The sequence below is a fragment of the Rhyacophila brunnea genome, unplaced genomic scaffold (assembly GCF_057557595.1).
Source record: "Rhyacophila brunnea isolate RB1 unplaced genomic scaffold, BYU_Rbru_1.0 scaffold_22, whole genome shotgun sequence".
Taxonomy (NCBI): Eukaryota; Metazoa; Arthropoda; class Insecta; order Trichoptera; family Rhyacophilidae; genus Rhyacophila; species Rhyacophila brunnea.
Window position 1 is genome coordinate 33,633,042 of NW_028232882.1, and position 15,572 is coordinate 33,648,613.

General features: G+C 34.8%; 1 protein-coding gene across 1 annotated transcript; it reads right to left on the reverse strand.

The window, feature by feature from the left end:
* Positions 1 to 984: 984 nt before the first annotated feature.
* waw (Translation factor waclaw) lies at positions 985 to 14,508 on the reverse strand. The gene is made up of 11 exons (XM_085949323.1): positions 14,361 to 14,508; positions 14,064 to 14,250; positions 12,199 to 12,321; positions 9,721 to 10,454; positions 9,276 to 9,407; positions 8,889 to 9,004; positions 7,414 to 7,547; positions 5,488 to 5,586; positions 5,278 to 5,406; positions 3,998 to 4,081; positions 985 to 2,365 (listed from the first exon to the last, which is right to left on the reverse strand). Exons 1-11 carry the CDS (start codon positions 14,435 to 14,437, stop codon positions 2,240 to 2,242), a joined length of 1,941 nt encoding a protein of 646 aa, XP_085805449.1. The 5' UTR covers positions 14,438 to 14,508; the 3' UTR covers positions 985 to 2,239.
* Between the last annotated feature and the right edge of the window lie 1,064 nt (positions 14,509 to 15,572).

The following is a 15,572-nucleotide window of genomic DNA, read 5'->3' on the forward strand; positions in this document are numbered from 1 at the left end:
ATTACTCCTGAAAAAAGGCCAAATCAGACTTATGACAGTATTGTATTGGGGGTGCAATATGTGATGCTGGCATATTTTATTAAGTAGACTTCTAGGTAGTGAAGACTTCAGCCGATCGATAAAATACGACAACTTACCTGAAGAGAGACAAAACTACACACATTAATGACAATTCAAGTCATTTCTACCTTAGAGTAATGTCATTTGTAGTATAAATTATCAATATTTTTTTGAATTTACAACTAGAACAATATCTTATTATATAAATCTTGCTCCCCTAAACGGAACGGGTTTAAGACCAATAATAATCCTACGTTTAAAGCAGGATTTCAAGCTCAATGAATTAGTTACTATAAATTTAGATTACATAACACAAATAATTACATTTATATTATAATTGTATGCTATCAAATTTTCCTATGATTGTGTTTACATCGCTTCTGTCGTATCGGCTTGTCTCGCTCACCCCCATTTCTGCTCTTTCTTCTTACCTAACCGAATTATCGAACCTAACCTACAGTGTGATAGGTTATTTTATAAGTAGAAATTGGAATTATTGTTATTGACGAATGAAATGAATTTACTTACCATTATGTATTATTAATTTTAATATTTCTATTATGTGATATAGTATTTTAAATCATTATTTAATCGTGCAAGTAGGATCCGTTCATCTTTAACAGTAGAAAGGTATGACTGTGATTTAGTTATTACGTTTATTTAATTACAATATGTACCATTTTTACCATACATATAAATAAAATATATTTTTAATTAAATTAGGCCTCTTACGCACTGTCGGCTTGTCACAGCAACCACATGCATAAATGCTGATTTCCTTTTGTATGCCTCGTAGTTGCTGGTGACTGGTTGATGGTGCGTAAGGGGTCTTAATGAGTTTCATTTTTAATTCTGTTATAAAGTACACATTCAAAAAACAACCGTCAACCATAATTTGGAGGGGAAAAAAAATGAAAACCGCAGTTTAAATAATAAAAATAATTTATTCAATATTAATTTGTAAAATTTATACTATTAGTAAGGGTGTCCGATAAGGCGACACGATCTCACCCAAATTATTCACCACTACTCTGGAAGATCTATTCAGGTGACTTGACTGGGAAAACAGTGGAATCGTCATTAACGGCAAATACCTCAATCACTTGCATTTTGCAGACGACATTGTTGTCTTTGCGAACAACCCAGAAGACCTTCAGAACAGAATGCAGGAATTTGCAAATGAAAGCCGCAAAACAGGTTGAAAGATAAATGTCTTAAAGACAAAAGTAATCATAAACTACTTCGCTGAACCAAAAACAATCCTCATCAACGGCACTCAAATCGAGCGGGTCAACAACAACAACTACACCTATCTTCGACAACAATTGTCAATTGACGATGGTATGTATGACAAGATTCCACGCAGAATCAAACTGGCATGGAGTGCATTTGGGCGCCTGAATAGTATCTTAAAAAGTGACCTCGCATTGTGTCTTAAGCGTAAAGAAATCCAAAAATTACAAGTAGTACAACATGGCATGGAAAGATACATGGAAAGGCACAGACAAGTGTACGCGGTGTGATAGAGGTCGCTAAGCAATGGGCTGGACATGTCGTTCGGCGAGTGGACAACCACTGGACAAATGCCATTATACAGTAGTACCCAAAGGGCACTAAACGCCCACAAGGATGCCCTAGCTGGATAGACGAACTCATAAAGTCCGATGGACCGAGAAGAGTAGAGGGAGCCAGGGGAGGCCTTCATTCAGCAGTGGATCGACCCCGGCTAATAATGATGATGATTTATAAAAATTTTGTACCACGTTATACATTACATTACATTGACAGTCAAATGGGTAGCAGATTGTATTTACAATCTGAAATAAGAAGCATTGATATCGTGTTTCTCAGTTCATGTCTCCAAAAATCTTCAAAAATTTCGTCCAAAATCAAAGTTGAGAGTTTTTGTTTTAGCTCTTCAAATTGAAAGGTTAAGAACTTATACTTATAAGCTTTTCTACTTATAAATAGGTTAGACACTGCTACGCTCATCAGAATTGAATGCATGAGAATGGTATCAGGAAACACACCGCTACATTATCTTCTCTATTACATATATTTAATTGTCTTTTACATTAAATTAGTGAGAAAATTCGTAATTACAGAATTTCCCATACATATTAATTACATGATTATTATCTTTGAGTAGGTTCTATATAATTTGATTTTCCCAAAGGTGTTATCTTTTCAGAACATTGATAAATGTGTCTCGAGGTATATTTATGTTGGCAACACTCTTCATTTTCTTCTTTCCTTCGGCTTGTTGTTTCAGAAGTTTCATGCGTCTGGTTACGTCACCTCCATACTAAAAATAATACAAATCTAACAATTTAATAACAAGTGGGTACATTCTTTTCAGTTGATAGTCATATTATGTATATTACAGTAGAACCTCGATATAATGTACTAACCCGGGTGAGGGGGTGTGCGTTAAAGCCGAAAGTCAGTTATATAAGAACACAAACAAAATCCTGTTTATTCGTATTCGGATACTTGCAGACACACCCGTTGTAGAGTGACGTTAATGTTCAATGTCAACGCGCTTGCTTTTGGTAATCCTGCTTTGAAAAAAGAATCAAGTTTTGTTTACACTATTGAAGTCTGCTGTTTTTTTATAATCAACACTAAAATTACGAAAATGCGTGTTATATAGTTGAATTTCATTATCTGACGAATAGTCAATAAATATAATTAGATCATCAAGATGCGATCTTATCACTGATAACTTTGTCTTTGGGTGTGTTGTTTCTTCTTCTTCGCTATCTTCACTTTGATCCTCATTTTTCAAGATCATAACTTAATCTGCTATTTCACTTTCAATCGTGATGTGATACCCAGGCTCACCTTCATCTGCTTCTAACTTATTAAATGGAGTAATAAATGTATCCATTCGCTTTGAGTAAACAAATTAAACTGCTGTGCAACCGTGTGAATTTGCAGACAGTGTTGCAAACACCTTTGCTAGGTTAAGTCTACGAGCAGGACGGCATTATGACTCAAATTCAAGTGCGATAGGTATGACGTTATTATTGTGCGCAGAACATTTTTTACAAGCGGTGACACTTGGATTTAAACATGTATAACATTAACAGGATGTTATTAACAATTTACACATTTGACCAGTTATTTTGTCCATTATATTCAAAGTCTGTTATATTGAGGTCCGTTATATCGAGGTTCTAATATATATAAAATATATAACAAACTAAAACATGAACTACGCAGATGTCTTGACTATGACAAAATTGATGAATATTTGACCAACTATTCACAAATCGCGAGTACGATTTTTGGTAAAATAAAAGTACAGTAAAAGTACAGTAAAGTAATATGAATTCCATGGGACCTAAAATCGAAAAAAAATTCGAATTACGAAATATGAAACGTATGGGGAAAAATATTAAAATTTTGAAAAAAAAAACTATGGTTTTTTAATAATTTCGTTTCCGATCATAGATGTGCCTACCGAATTGGGTCATAAAATGTCAGGATTATTTTTATTACTTTCTAGTATTAGTAATTTTTGATGTTTTAAGAAAAGTCTGTCACAATTTTCAATGACTGGCTCATGAAATAGTGTACTTTATTACAATTTATTGAATATTTTTATATGCCAGGACTCTGAAATCATTTTGGATTACGAAATTCAAATTAAAGGTATGGTTTTATATGAAAATAATGTTCAAGGACTTTTTTTCGGGAAAATTTCGAATTACGGCGAATTTCGAATTATCAGTGTTCTTACTAACGAGGTTTTACTGTAACCGTGAAGCAGTGTTCTAAATTGCAATCGCTAGCGCAATGTCCGTGGAAATATACTTGAAAACTACATTAGTCAACTATTTTTTATTCTGAAGCTCAGGATACTTGTTCATGCTATTTTCTGATTGCCAACTAGTACCAATAATTCGAGATACACAAATAAAATAAGTCTTACTAGTTTTGCGGTGACGTCCTTTCTGTATGCCTTCAAAGTCTCCCTAGCAATAACTTTTCCTCCTATCATAGCTTGGATGGCAATCTGCAATTAAAATTTTATTTACTATCACAATAAGTGAATTTAATTTTTAGGATAGGTGAGCTGGTTGATTGACATTGACAATACAGTTTCTCAAATCTGGGAATGAAATTAAACATCGCCGTCCTGGAAGCAGACTGTATAGTATCTCGCAAATGCAATTTTGAGTTAACAACATATTTTTTATAACTATTCAATTCTCTATCGAATGGTTAAAACTGTCATATCTAAATTAAATTTTATTCTGGATTATTCCATCAGTGGAAAGGGCGGATGCGAAGCGGAAATAAGAAGGCGCACACAGATTGCAAAAAATACGATGACACACCTTACCACTATATGGAAGGATCGGGGAATTTCGATTGCCACAAAAATTATGCTTGTGCAAACATTACTGTTCTCGATATTTCTATATGGAGTCGAGTCGTGGACCCTGAAGGCAAGAGAACAGAAGGCAATTGATGCCTTTGAGATGTGGTGTGGGCGTCGAATGCTTCGCATTTCTTAGACGGAGCACAGGACGAACCAGTCAATCATCCAAAGACTGAAAATAAAGGAACGGCTCTCGACGAGATGTCTGAAAATAATTCTGCAGTTTTTTGGACATATTGTCAGGCGCGGACCGGACAACCTGGAGAGACTGGTAGTTTTGGGTAGCCTCCACGGAAGGCAAAGTAGTGGAAAAGCATCTGCACGACGGAGCGACCAAGTGAAAGAACTGACTGGGGGCACCATCCATTCTGACCTGAGAGAAGCGGAAGATCGAGAAGGATGGAAAGTCTTGGTCGCTCAAAGCATGGCAAAATTTTAATGTGGTCACGATCCTCAGCCATGAGTGCACGACCAAGAAGAAGGAGTTATTCACAAAAATTTTATCTTACTTCTCATGAAATTTTGTGTAAGCACTGCAGTAAAATATTTAATACAGTTTAGCCGTAGCTTGAAACTTATTACTTTTTACCTACTACGTGCTTGGATTTAATTATCTCAAAACTGATTTTTCACATTAGTATATAGAATATAAAAAGTGTAACTTGATGTGCGGCAGCTTAGTGAACTAAAATCGCCGCTCGCACTTCCCTATTCATTCCCCTCACCATGAAAACATTTCTTATTTGTGCGTGTTGTAAGTTATTTAGATGTGTTAATAATGGACAGCAGTGTTCATTATTTTTATGAGTACAAGCGGCGAATATTACCTGAATCATCTGCCTCGGTATCATTTCTTTTAATTTCTCGACAATCCGACGGCCCGATTGTTGGACGCGACTGGCATGTACAATAGTACTTAACTCTTCGACCAGTACGCCATTCAAATGTATTTCCATCTGAAAAAGGGCAGATTTTCAGAACTAGGGAATAAAATACAACAATTAAATGATAATTTATAAACTCTCATTAAAACTTACTTTGCAAAGTGGACTAACATGGAATCCATCATCATAATAATCAAAACTGGCATACCCCGATGTTACGCTCTTCAAAATGTCATGAAAATCTAACACCACCTGAAATTATTATAAATTTTAAAATAAACCTTCACCGACTAAAATATGATATAAATCCACTGTACTGCCCTCAATTACAATTTATCAGTATTACCAAACTTTTTCAGTTCATGGTGCCCAAATGTGCCGTATTTTTGGTAAGCAGTATTAAAAACAATAGAAAGCAAAAACAACCCAACATTTAACTAAATTTTGACATAAATGTGAGTTAGGGACTAAACATTTTTTCATTATGGACAAGTGGTAGAATGTCACTTTTGTAATTGTAGGTGGCGGGTTCGCTTCTTGCTTCTGTGCAAATTCACGTGTTTTTCAATGATTCTTTGGAGTCAAAGCAATGGATCTTATAGGATGAATGAGTGGTTATCATAGAGGTATTAAATAAAAAGAGGGGCAGGGAAGAGACTTTCTCATACAACTGAGTGAAGCAGGCCAGCAATAGCCGACAACTTACGAGAAATAGCACCGCGATAAAAAAAATTCAGGCATCACGGAGGATATACTTTGGTCATTATAACGTACCCATACAATATCATGTTAATGTGGAAATTTTGCCACAACTTGATTACCAGCCCGCCTCACCATACTTTTACACCATATCAGCCTGCTTCACCATACTTTCATATAACCAGCCGCCAGTGGCGAAGGGTGGAGGTAGGCTGTTAAGATTCGCTATAAATAGTGCACACTAAACTTTGTTAGTCATATGTATTTGTTTTTATTGAACTAAGACTACAATTTACAGATGGTATTAGTTAGTTTTTAAAAATCAATTAAACCCTGCCTAAACGAAACCATAATAGATTTGGTCTAATTTGGGCAATACGACAAAATTGTGTACAATTTTTCATTCATAGTTATTTGTTTTCGTTGGATTAAAACTACATATTACACATATTTTTGGTTCATTTTTTTGATTCATTAAGCCCTGCGTAAACCAAACTATAATAAATAAAAAATATTATTCTATCTATAAAATACTCAAAGTTATGTATGATTTAATTGCATAATTTTAGATATTTTATAGATAGACATGTATTTTTTGACTAATATCTATTATGGCTTGGTTTCTCAGGGTTTAATTGAATTTTAAAATCTAACCTACACTATCTGTAAATTGTAGTCTTATTTCAATGAAAACAAATATGTATGTCTGAAAAAGTTTAATGTGCACTATTTATGGCGGATCTTAACAGCCTACCTCCACCCTTCGCCACTGCCAGCCGCGCCCCTAGGTGGTTTTCATCCATTTCAATTTAAAAATACATGTCAAGAAATCTGAGCGTAAAAAAAAACAACAATAAGATATTTTTAACACCCATTTGCACTGACAATTTTTTTGCAGGGAGGTCTCCAAACCTGTCAGCACATCAGGCCTCCACTTACCTAAAATGGCCACTGGTTAATTGAAAACATAATACTGTCTCATTCAAATATGTCCATTTTGTCTGATTTTTAAATCATTCGAATCTTTCAAAATTTGATTTTCTCAGGCGTACAAAACATAATATGCGACGTCTGTAAACTAACCCATCGAATTATACTAAAACTAATGGCTTGTTGAAACAATAGCCACATCTAGGCTACTAATTGACCTTGCTCACTTGAGTAGTGTAAATTCTTCTTCTTCGACCATGTCCGATCCTAATAGGATCATAGGCCTCCACAGAGTAGAGGTAGTAGCAGAGTAGAGGAAATTATATCTTGAAACCCATGTCCCTCATTCAATCCATTAATTGAAATAGGTAGGTTAAGTGGTTTTTCATAATTTTAAGCATACACTACAGAATTATATATTTAAAATTAAATTCACGATAAAGAATATACCTCCGCCAGTGGTAATTTGAACTGCATCATGACGTGATTATCATCCATGGGGCTTGAGGGTAAAGCTACAGCTCTTCGCTCCATGCACAGAGATAAAACCGTACCTATATACTCTGTCGGTGTTATAATAGTTCCTAGAATTTAAAACCAATAATATAAGATATATCAATTATTTAACTGGCATTATAATACCTTACAAAGATGCAACAACTGTAGATGCATCTACTCTAACATTATAATATATTATATAGTTCGGATTTCAACTACGAGATAGCAGCACATAAATTAATTACAGACAACTGTCATTTTTTGCAACTCACTTCATACTGTAGCAGAATTATTTCAGTTACCCATTTGTATTCAAAAAGTCAATTCAGTAACATCTAGAATGTAAAAGATCAGGCTTCCAGGGGATCAAATCCAAAGAGGTTAGATGGTGCCACTTTGTTCAATGACTTAACTTTTCTGTCATTAGGTTGTAGTGTCTCAAACATTGAATTAATTAAAATTCATTCAAATGATTCTCCTATTAAATCCTGACATTTCCATGCGAGCCCATGACCTTCAACCAACTCTACATGTAATACAAAATTAAAAATGATTTACTCTAGGTTCACGTTAATGATGACTTTACAACCGTATACTGAGCCTCGAGAATAAACGGTTGTGGAAGATACTGTAGTGCAGCGATTTCCAAATTGGAAGGTGCGCCTCCCTGGGGAGCCGCAGACTATTGCAAAGGGAGGCGCAAAGAGGATGATCAATTTGGATTGACTACTGTTGAAAAGTCAAAATTGATTATTATAAATTATCATGTGATACTTCGTTGAAACAAAAATTTCGGGGTTTTCACTCTTTTCACTAGTTCAATTTTGGTTGAATCGAAGCAAAGCAATGCAAGTACTGCTACCATTCGTAACATCATATGTATGTGAAACGGGATTTTCTGCATTAGCTGCAATGAAATCCAAATATTGAGCCCGTTTAGTAGTAGATAAAGAGCTACGAGTAGCACCTTCCTCAATGACACCTAGATGTAATAAACTTTTTGCTAATAAACAAACACATCCATTGCATTAATTACCAATTAATTTAAATATACCTATATGATAAAACCTTGTTATTAGTCTATTAAAAACTTTTTAAATTTTTTGTATTGATACATTTTTTACCATTTATTACCAAATCAGTCTTTCTTTTTCAAACCTTTTTAAATAAAGGGTGGGTGGGAGGCACCAAAACTTTTTTTATGGGGGGGCGTAATAACATAAAGTTTGGAAATCACTGCTTTAGTGACTTTGCAGGAAACGAGGAGATCATGCAGTCTCTTATTACATCCAATGTGAAGATGCGATGTTGGACCTGAATTGACCATATGCTACGGATGCCTTAGAGGTCAAGCCTCATTTTCTTTATTCCAACTGAATTTCGGGATTCTGGAAGCCCAGTATATACACCAGAGTTAAAATACTCACCGATTACGAAAGGCTCATAATACTCAACAATGTTCGAGGCGAGAGGCAACTGGGCCGGATTTGTAATCAAAGTTATTTCACCTCGAAACTGTTTTATAACTTTTGCACCGCAAACTCTGAAAATATTAAATTGAAACGTTGAGAATATTTGTGTAATTAAAAATATTTTAATGCAGTTATTTTAACATAACATTATTTAAACTTTTAGTCAAAATCATAAGTGGAATTTTAATTGAAATGCAAAAAAATGACAAAACTATCAACATAAATAACTCTAATATAATAATCAAATAATCATAGAAACCCATTATAACAGAATTATATCATTAACATTATCATTAACGTAAACACCAGTCCAATTACATTAATAGGTAAAAGAAGCCTTACTTAATCTTGTAGGGCACGGATGGTGCTGTCAAGATAGCTTCAGCTTTATGCTCTTGGAAGAGCCGCTGTGTGAACACTTCCAGGTGAAGCAATCCCAGGAAGCCAATTCGCCATCCCTGGCCTAGAGCAGGACTGTAAAGTAACATGGATAACAATTTGTTGAGGATTAAAGGGATTCAAATTGACTGCTGACTAGATAATTACTCTTTTTAATTACCATATTTAAATAGCATGCTAATTATATCAAATGGCCACTTAAGCGCGTTTTTAGCGTCTAATGTATTAAGTAACGTAACCAAATTGAGTAAATCGGTTTCAAATTTAATGTTAGCACCATTACAAGCTGTTTTTAAATACATATAGTATACTGGTCGTCTGCATATTTCTCAGAAGAATACTATTTCTGTAAATATTGTATTTATAAATAACCTGGCAATATAATCACCTTGAATCTTGTGCAATACTGACGGCAGAATCGTTTAACACTAGTTTATCCAACGCACTCTGCAATACCATATGCTGTGACTGATCGATCGGAAAAACCCCAGCATATACCATGTGGTTAGCTTTAATTACATCCTGGGATACCTCAGCACCTTCGTCAAAAGGGACATTGCCGGACAACATGATGTCACCGACGGACCCGCCTCCTCGCGGCCCGCATCCCAAAACAGCCACCTGTCCGGCGACGACTCTACCTGTTGTTTTCTCTTCCGGTGTTAACAGGTACATATTCTTTATCATCAATAGTTTACTGGTCGTTTTCCATCTTACACTATCACCAATATTTAAACTGCCTCCTTGTATATACGACAGGCATAAATTACCTCTGTATCTGTCGTACCAACTGTCAAAAACTAGCGCTGAAAATTTATCTTCTTTTTTGACAGGCGGTGGCGGTATTCTTTCTACGATTGCGTCTAGGACTTCGGTTACGCCCCAGCCTTTTTTAGCTGATACCTGTAGTATTTCTTCTGCGGGTATTTTAAACAAAGCATATAATTGGTTTTTTACCCGTTCTGGGTTTGCACGGGGTAGGTCAATTTTATTGAGAACTGTTACCAGAGTCAAATTTGTTTTTTTTGCTAGTGAATGGACGGCTACTGTTTGCGCTTGCGGGCCGTCAGCCGCGTCCACGAGTAATATGGCGCCCTGGCATGCTTGCACTGAACGAACAACCTGTAAAAAAAAGAAAAAATAAAAACCACATTTCACATAATCTATTCACAATGCTACACCGCCCTCCATGTATAATATTCCCTGTACCTGGGAACCTCGCTCACACTCCAATTGGGCCACACAATAATTACTAGATCCACCCCTGTGTAAATTCCAAATATATTTTCTGTCAATCAAATATCATTAATAATTATTGTACATTGCCCAATAATTGCAACATTTCTTTAATTTCCATGACTTACTTCATAAACTTCAATCTACAATCCATGTAGGGTGCTTGCAATGACATTAATATGGACGAAGCATCTAGAAAATAAAATGACACTCACTTTGTGTCGGGTCTGCCGGATGGCGAAATTCATATTTTAATATCGGTATCCTACGCTCAAATGAACATTCTGCTTGCAAGCGGTCTGGCGACACCGCTGGGTCTGCCCATACAAAATTTCTGACTGTCAAGTTTCGACTCCACCGTTATTATTGTGTTACAAAATGCCAATGTGCCTAGTTAAAAATTGTAAAAAAATCTACTAAACACTCCAAGAAAGATGGGATATCACTTTGCATGTGTTAGTATTATTTATTATTTATAAAATGCCATTTTAAGATATTGATGAATGTTTATTCAATGCAATTGAATGACAGGAACCATTGGACAGTCAGTCGCCTGTGATTCGCTGAGCTCACTGGTGTCTAATCTCCGAGAAGTCGTAAGTAACCGAGAATCTGTTTCTAACGCAATGAGTCATGACACTAATACGCCATTACAATAAAGGTTATATTACTATAAATTCTCGAAGCTTGTATCGCATAATGGAAACGGATACGTCAATGGTCACGTGACATCTACCTATACATCTGTGAATGACTTTCATGCACAATTTCTCGTGCGCGCCGGGTATGAAGTGAGTCGTCCATTTAATATGTCATTGGGTGCTTGGCTACACATATTATATACCGAAGAAATAATTTTCTATAATAATTACGGGGGGGTCCTTATTATCCGAGTCCCCACAGTTACGAATTTGCAGGGAAATGCAAAAAAACTATAAAAATACATAAAATAATTACAAGATAAAAAGAACTTTTTATATACAACGTTTTTAAATTAGACCCACATAGCAACCAATAATAGTTTTACCTTTTACGGATTTCTTCCGAAATAACTTTTCATACAAAACAGAATTAACTGAAAATGAAATCAATTCTACTTAAAGATGGCTAAAAGTATTAAAAAAAATGCATTGGCATCGTGTTCTGAAGTTAGTTAAAAATCGATTGCAAGATTTGTACCGGACAAATAAGAATACGAGCTAAGAAAAACGTAAAATACACGCACAATAGCTCACAGTCGTCAACTGTCACTTTCAATCCAACAGTCCTACGTTATTTTTGTCTTGCTCACGTGACGTTTTCTTCTCTAAAGGTGTCCCTATTAAACCCATTTACTTAGTAATTTTGGTCCCCGTTTTAAGCGGATTCGCTCTAAGAGGTATTTTTTCAGTCCCAATTACCTCGGATAACAAGGACACCCCCCTGTAGCTACTATCGTATTCGTGTGACTAAAAATGGGTATGAAATTATTTAAATTATGACAAAAGATTATCCATTCAACTCAAGGCAAACAAACCACACAATGTCTATAATTGAGATTATAACTTCCCGATAAAAAAAAAAAAACAAATTGCAACATTATAATTTTAGTTAGATAAAGATTGTATATATTGTATTACATATTACTAACCTCGTTTGAAAAATCAACATGTCCTGGGGTGTCTATCAAGTTTAGTAGATACGGTTGTCCTTTATAAACGTAATTCAAAGAAGCAGTCACAGCTTTTACGGTAATACCTCTTTCTCTTTCAACCTTCAAATAAAAATCATATTAAAATAGATAACATGGCTACAAATACTTCATTATAATGTGAATGTTTTGGCTCTAGTACAAGACAACCATGTTGTGTTTTCGAAATGATCAACATACAGTCGAACTCGGTTATTACGATCACGGATATAGCGAGATCTCGGATGTAATGAGGAAACATTCGTTGACATTTTAGTTTGGGTTAGGGTTTGTGAAGTCAGTAGGTACGTACCAGTGTTCATTACAATACACAACTTCTTTTATAATTTATGAATGCTATGCTTGTTTCGGGGATTTTTACGATGGTTTTCAGATTTTTTATTTTCGACTTTTTGTGTTACGTGACCGCTCATTTAAAAATACCTATTCTCTGATATAACGAGTAACGCTTATAACGAGCAAATTCAGTCGTCTTCATCTTCCTCGTAATAACCAAGTTCGACTGTATTAGTATGTTGTGGGTAATTAATAAAACAAATTCAAGTCTCATTGGGGTTTATCTTGGCAATATTATGTACATTTAATAATCTATGGTGAATCTTTGTCAGATAAAGGTAATTATAGTAACATCTATTGACATAAAACAGAACTAACGATCTCAGATGATAATGAAGTACTTGTCACAAAAACAGTTGACATTAACTGAACTTATCATATTGTATTAGATATAATGAGTACCTAGTTGATATCTAACCTTTCAATCAAGCAGTTCACAAATAGTCTCTCAATTGAATAATCGTTCCTCGCATACAGTGTTTGTCCGCAATAGACATAAAACTACCAAAATAACAAACCCATATCATGTAATATTAAAAAAGATATGAAACAATAGACAGTTCTGTGTTTATAAATCAATCATGTATCCATATAAAAAACTAAACTCGGTAATTGAACGTAATACCAAATTAAAATATATATAAAATGACAAACATCTACATAATAACACTTCGAAGTTTGCTTCAAATGAATCCACAATGTGAATTAGCAGCGCAGGCAAAAATGACATACCATTCAGGAATCTAATCTGAAAAATTGAATTATTCGCATTACTTCCATAATTTATCACCCCTAAGCAACGGATGACCTTTCAAATACCTACGATTACTTATTGCATCTTATGACACATAAGTTATTTCAACATATTATTTCAATGGCATGCTAAAACTGTAACACTTTTTAGGTCTTTTGACTGGTTCTCCGCCGTCGCTCACTGCCATCTGTCAGTGAGCGCAGTGTTGCCAACTGAACTATAATTATAGTACATTTTGGTCCGCATACTATTAAAAAAGTATAATACGTCAAAAATACCACAATTTTGAAAAATGAAATTAATTGAATTCGCCGGTTAGATTAAGTTAGGTTAGGTTAAATGGAAAAATGCAATTAATTGAATTTGCCGATTAACATTTTTCGGTCGTAAGAGGTGTTTAAATAAAACGGCATCGGAATTTCTCGAATTCTCCGTTATGTTTATGTGACAAACAAAAAACTTACATTTTCAACACGTCCTATAATTTTTGCCGAAATACTATCATTTCTTGCACCGCGTACCACAATTCGATGACAAAAAGATAGCTGAATTCCAAAATGGCGACTGACAGATAAAGACGGTGGAGGACCAGTCAAAAGCACCCACTTTTTTACTACCTACGTTATCAAAAAGGATTTCAATATGTATTTTTAAACAATGTAGGTATTGAAAGTTTTCTGGGAATCATTAACATAATATTATCAGTTGTCCGTACTTGTAATTGATCCAGCATTTGTGCTTTCCCTTCACCAGCCTTGATAACCCCAGTTAATTCGAGGAATCTATCAGCAAGTGTACTTTTTCCATGATCAACATGAGCAATGATACTGAAATTTCTGATTCTTTCAATGGGAAAATCACCATTTTCGTCATGTGGAAATATCTGACTTGATGAGTAACACCTAAAAAGATATAATTCTTTATTAATACAGACAGTAAACAATAAATATCGATTTAAGGTTATGTTACTATTTTTTATTTAACATTGTCTCTTTATAATATTTGAATTAACCTCTTAGTCAAATAAAGCCTTGAATAAGATAATAAAGATGGAAAGCGTCTTATAACACATATTTCAATTAACGACATGTCAAATAGTGGTTTTTTAGTTCATCATTACACAATTTTTAACCTAACACTATTTCCAAACAAGAGATGTCAAAGTGACAGCAGATGAGAAGGTATTTTGTGGCTATTCAAATTTCAAAATATTTATTATGGTTACTTAATCATTGTAATTAAAATTTTAGATCCATTTACCTGGATCACCCAATGTTAAAACTCCAACTAGAGAGAATATAGAGGAAGAGGTAGGTACTAGAAAAAAGAGACTATAATCCTGTCAACCAATTTTATTATCTGTTATAATATACTATTACCTATTATAAAAAAAATCTAAAGAATTAAAAAAACTACTGCTACCTACCTAATTGCTACGGTTTAGTCATAATATTTAAATTATTTAAAACTTCTAAAAGAGGTGGAACAGTTCTAGAATTTTCAACCAAAACCTTTTTTAAAATAAGGCCCCTGGCCGTCGCTCGCTGCCCACTAAGCCGCGACTGCCGCCGCACCAGCTGCGTCCATTGTTTCCGCTCGCCTACCCACTGAGCGGCAATTGCCACCGATCCAACGTCGCCACTTTGACAGTTAGATTCAGTTTTGTCACGCTTTAACTAACTTCAGTGCTCGCCCGTATACTTTTTAACTTCAGTGTCATCGTGGAGAAGTACCTCGCCAGTGACTTTACCTTATTATCAACTTTGCCTAATCTTCGACTTTATAATAATTGTAACCTAATTAATAAGAAATAAAAATAAATTCTGTGTAATAATATCATCGAGTGTTTCTGTTCCCACCCCGCATCTTGGCCTTGACATTGTCCTCGGTCTGCATCTCCGCTGAAAAGCGAAGAAAGCCGGTGACAATATATATACGAATACCTACATGCTATGCAAAAAAATGCGTCACTTGCCACTATAAGTGTTCAACTAACATGTTATAGTCAGGTACATAATTATAATTACCTGTCTTTAAGCAATTATCCAAGCGAGGGTCTGTGAGCCTTGGTCGATATTTTGATTAAGTATCTTAAGAATATGTCGTAACACAGAATGAAGACATTTGTCTTAAATTAAGATAACTTTACTATTCTCTCCATCTATTTTTTTTTATGAAATTCAACTTGTTAGTGGAGTGACAGTATTATAATTTTATGGTATCT

Coding starts and splice junctions, on each gene's coding strand:
- waw (XM_085949323.1), bottom strand. CDS start 14,437: ATGTCGTTAATTGAAATATGTGTTATAAGACGCTTTCCATCTTTATTA. Junction 9,005..9,275: donor TCCGTGCCCTACAAGATTAA/GTAAGGCTTCTT, acceptor TAATATTTTCAG/AGTTTGCGGTGCAAAAGTTA. Junction 7,548..8,888: donor TTATGAGCCTTTCGTAATCG/GTGAGTATTTTA, acceptor TTTAAATTCTAG/GAACTATTATAACACCGACA.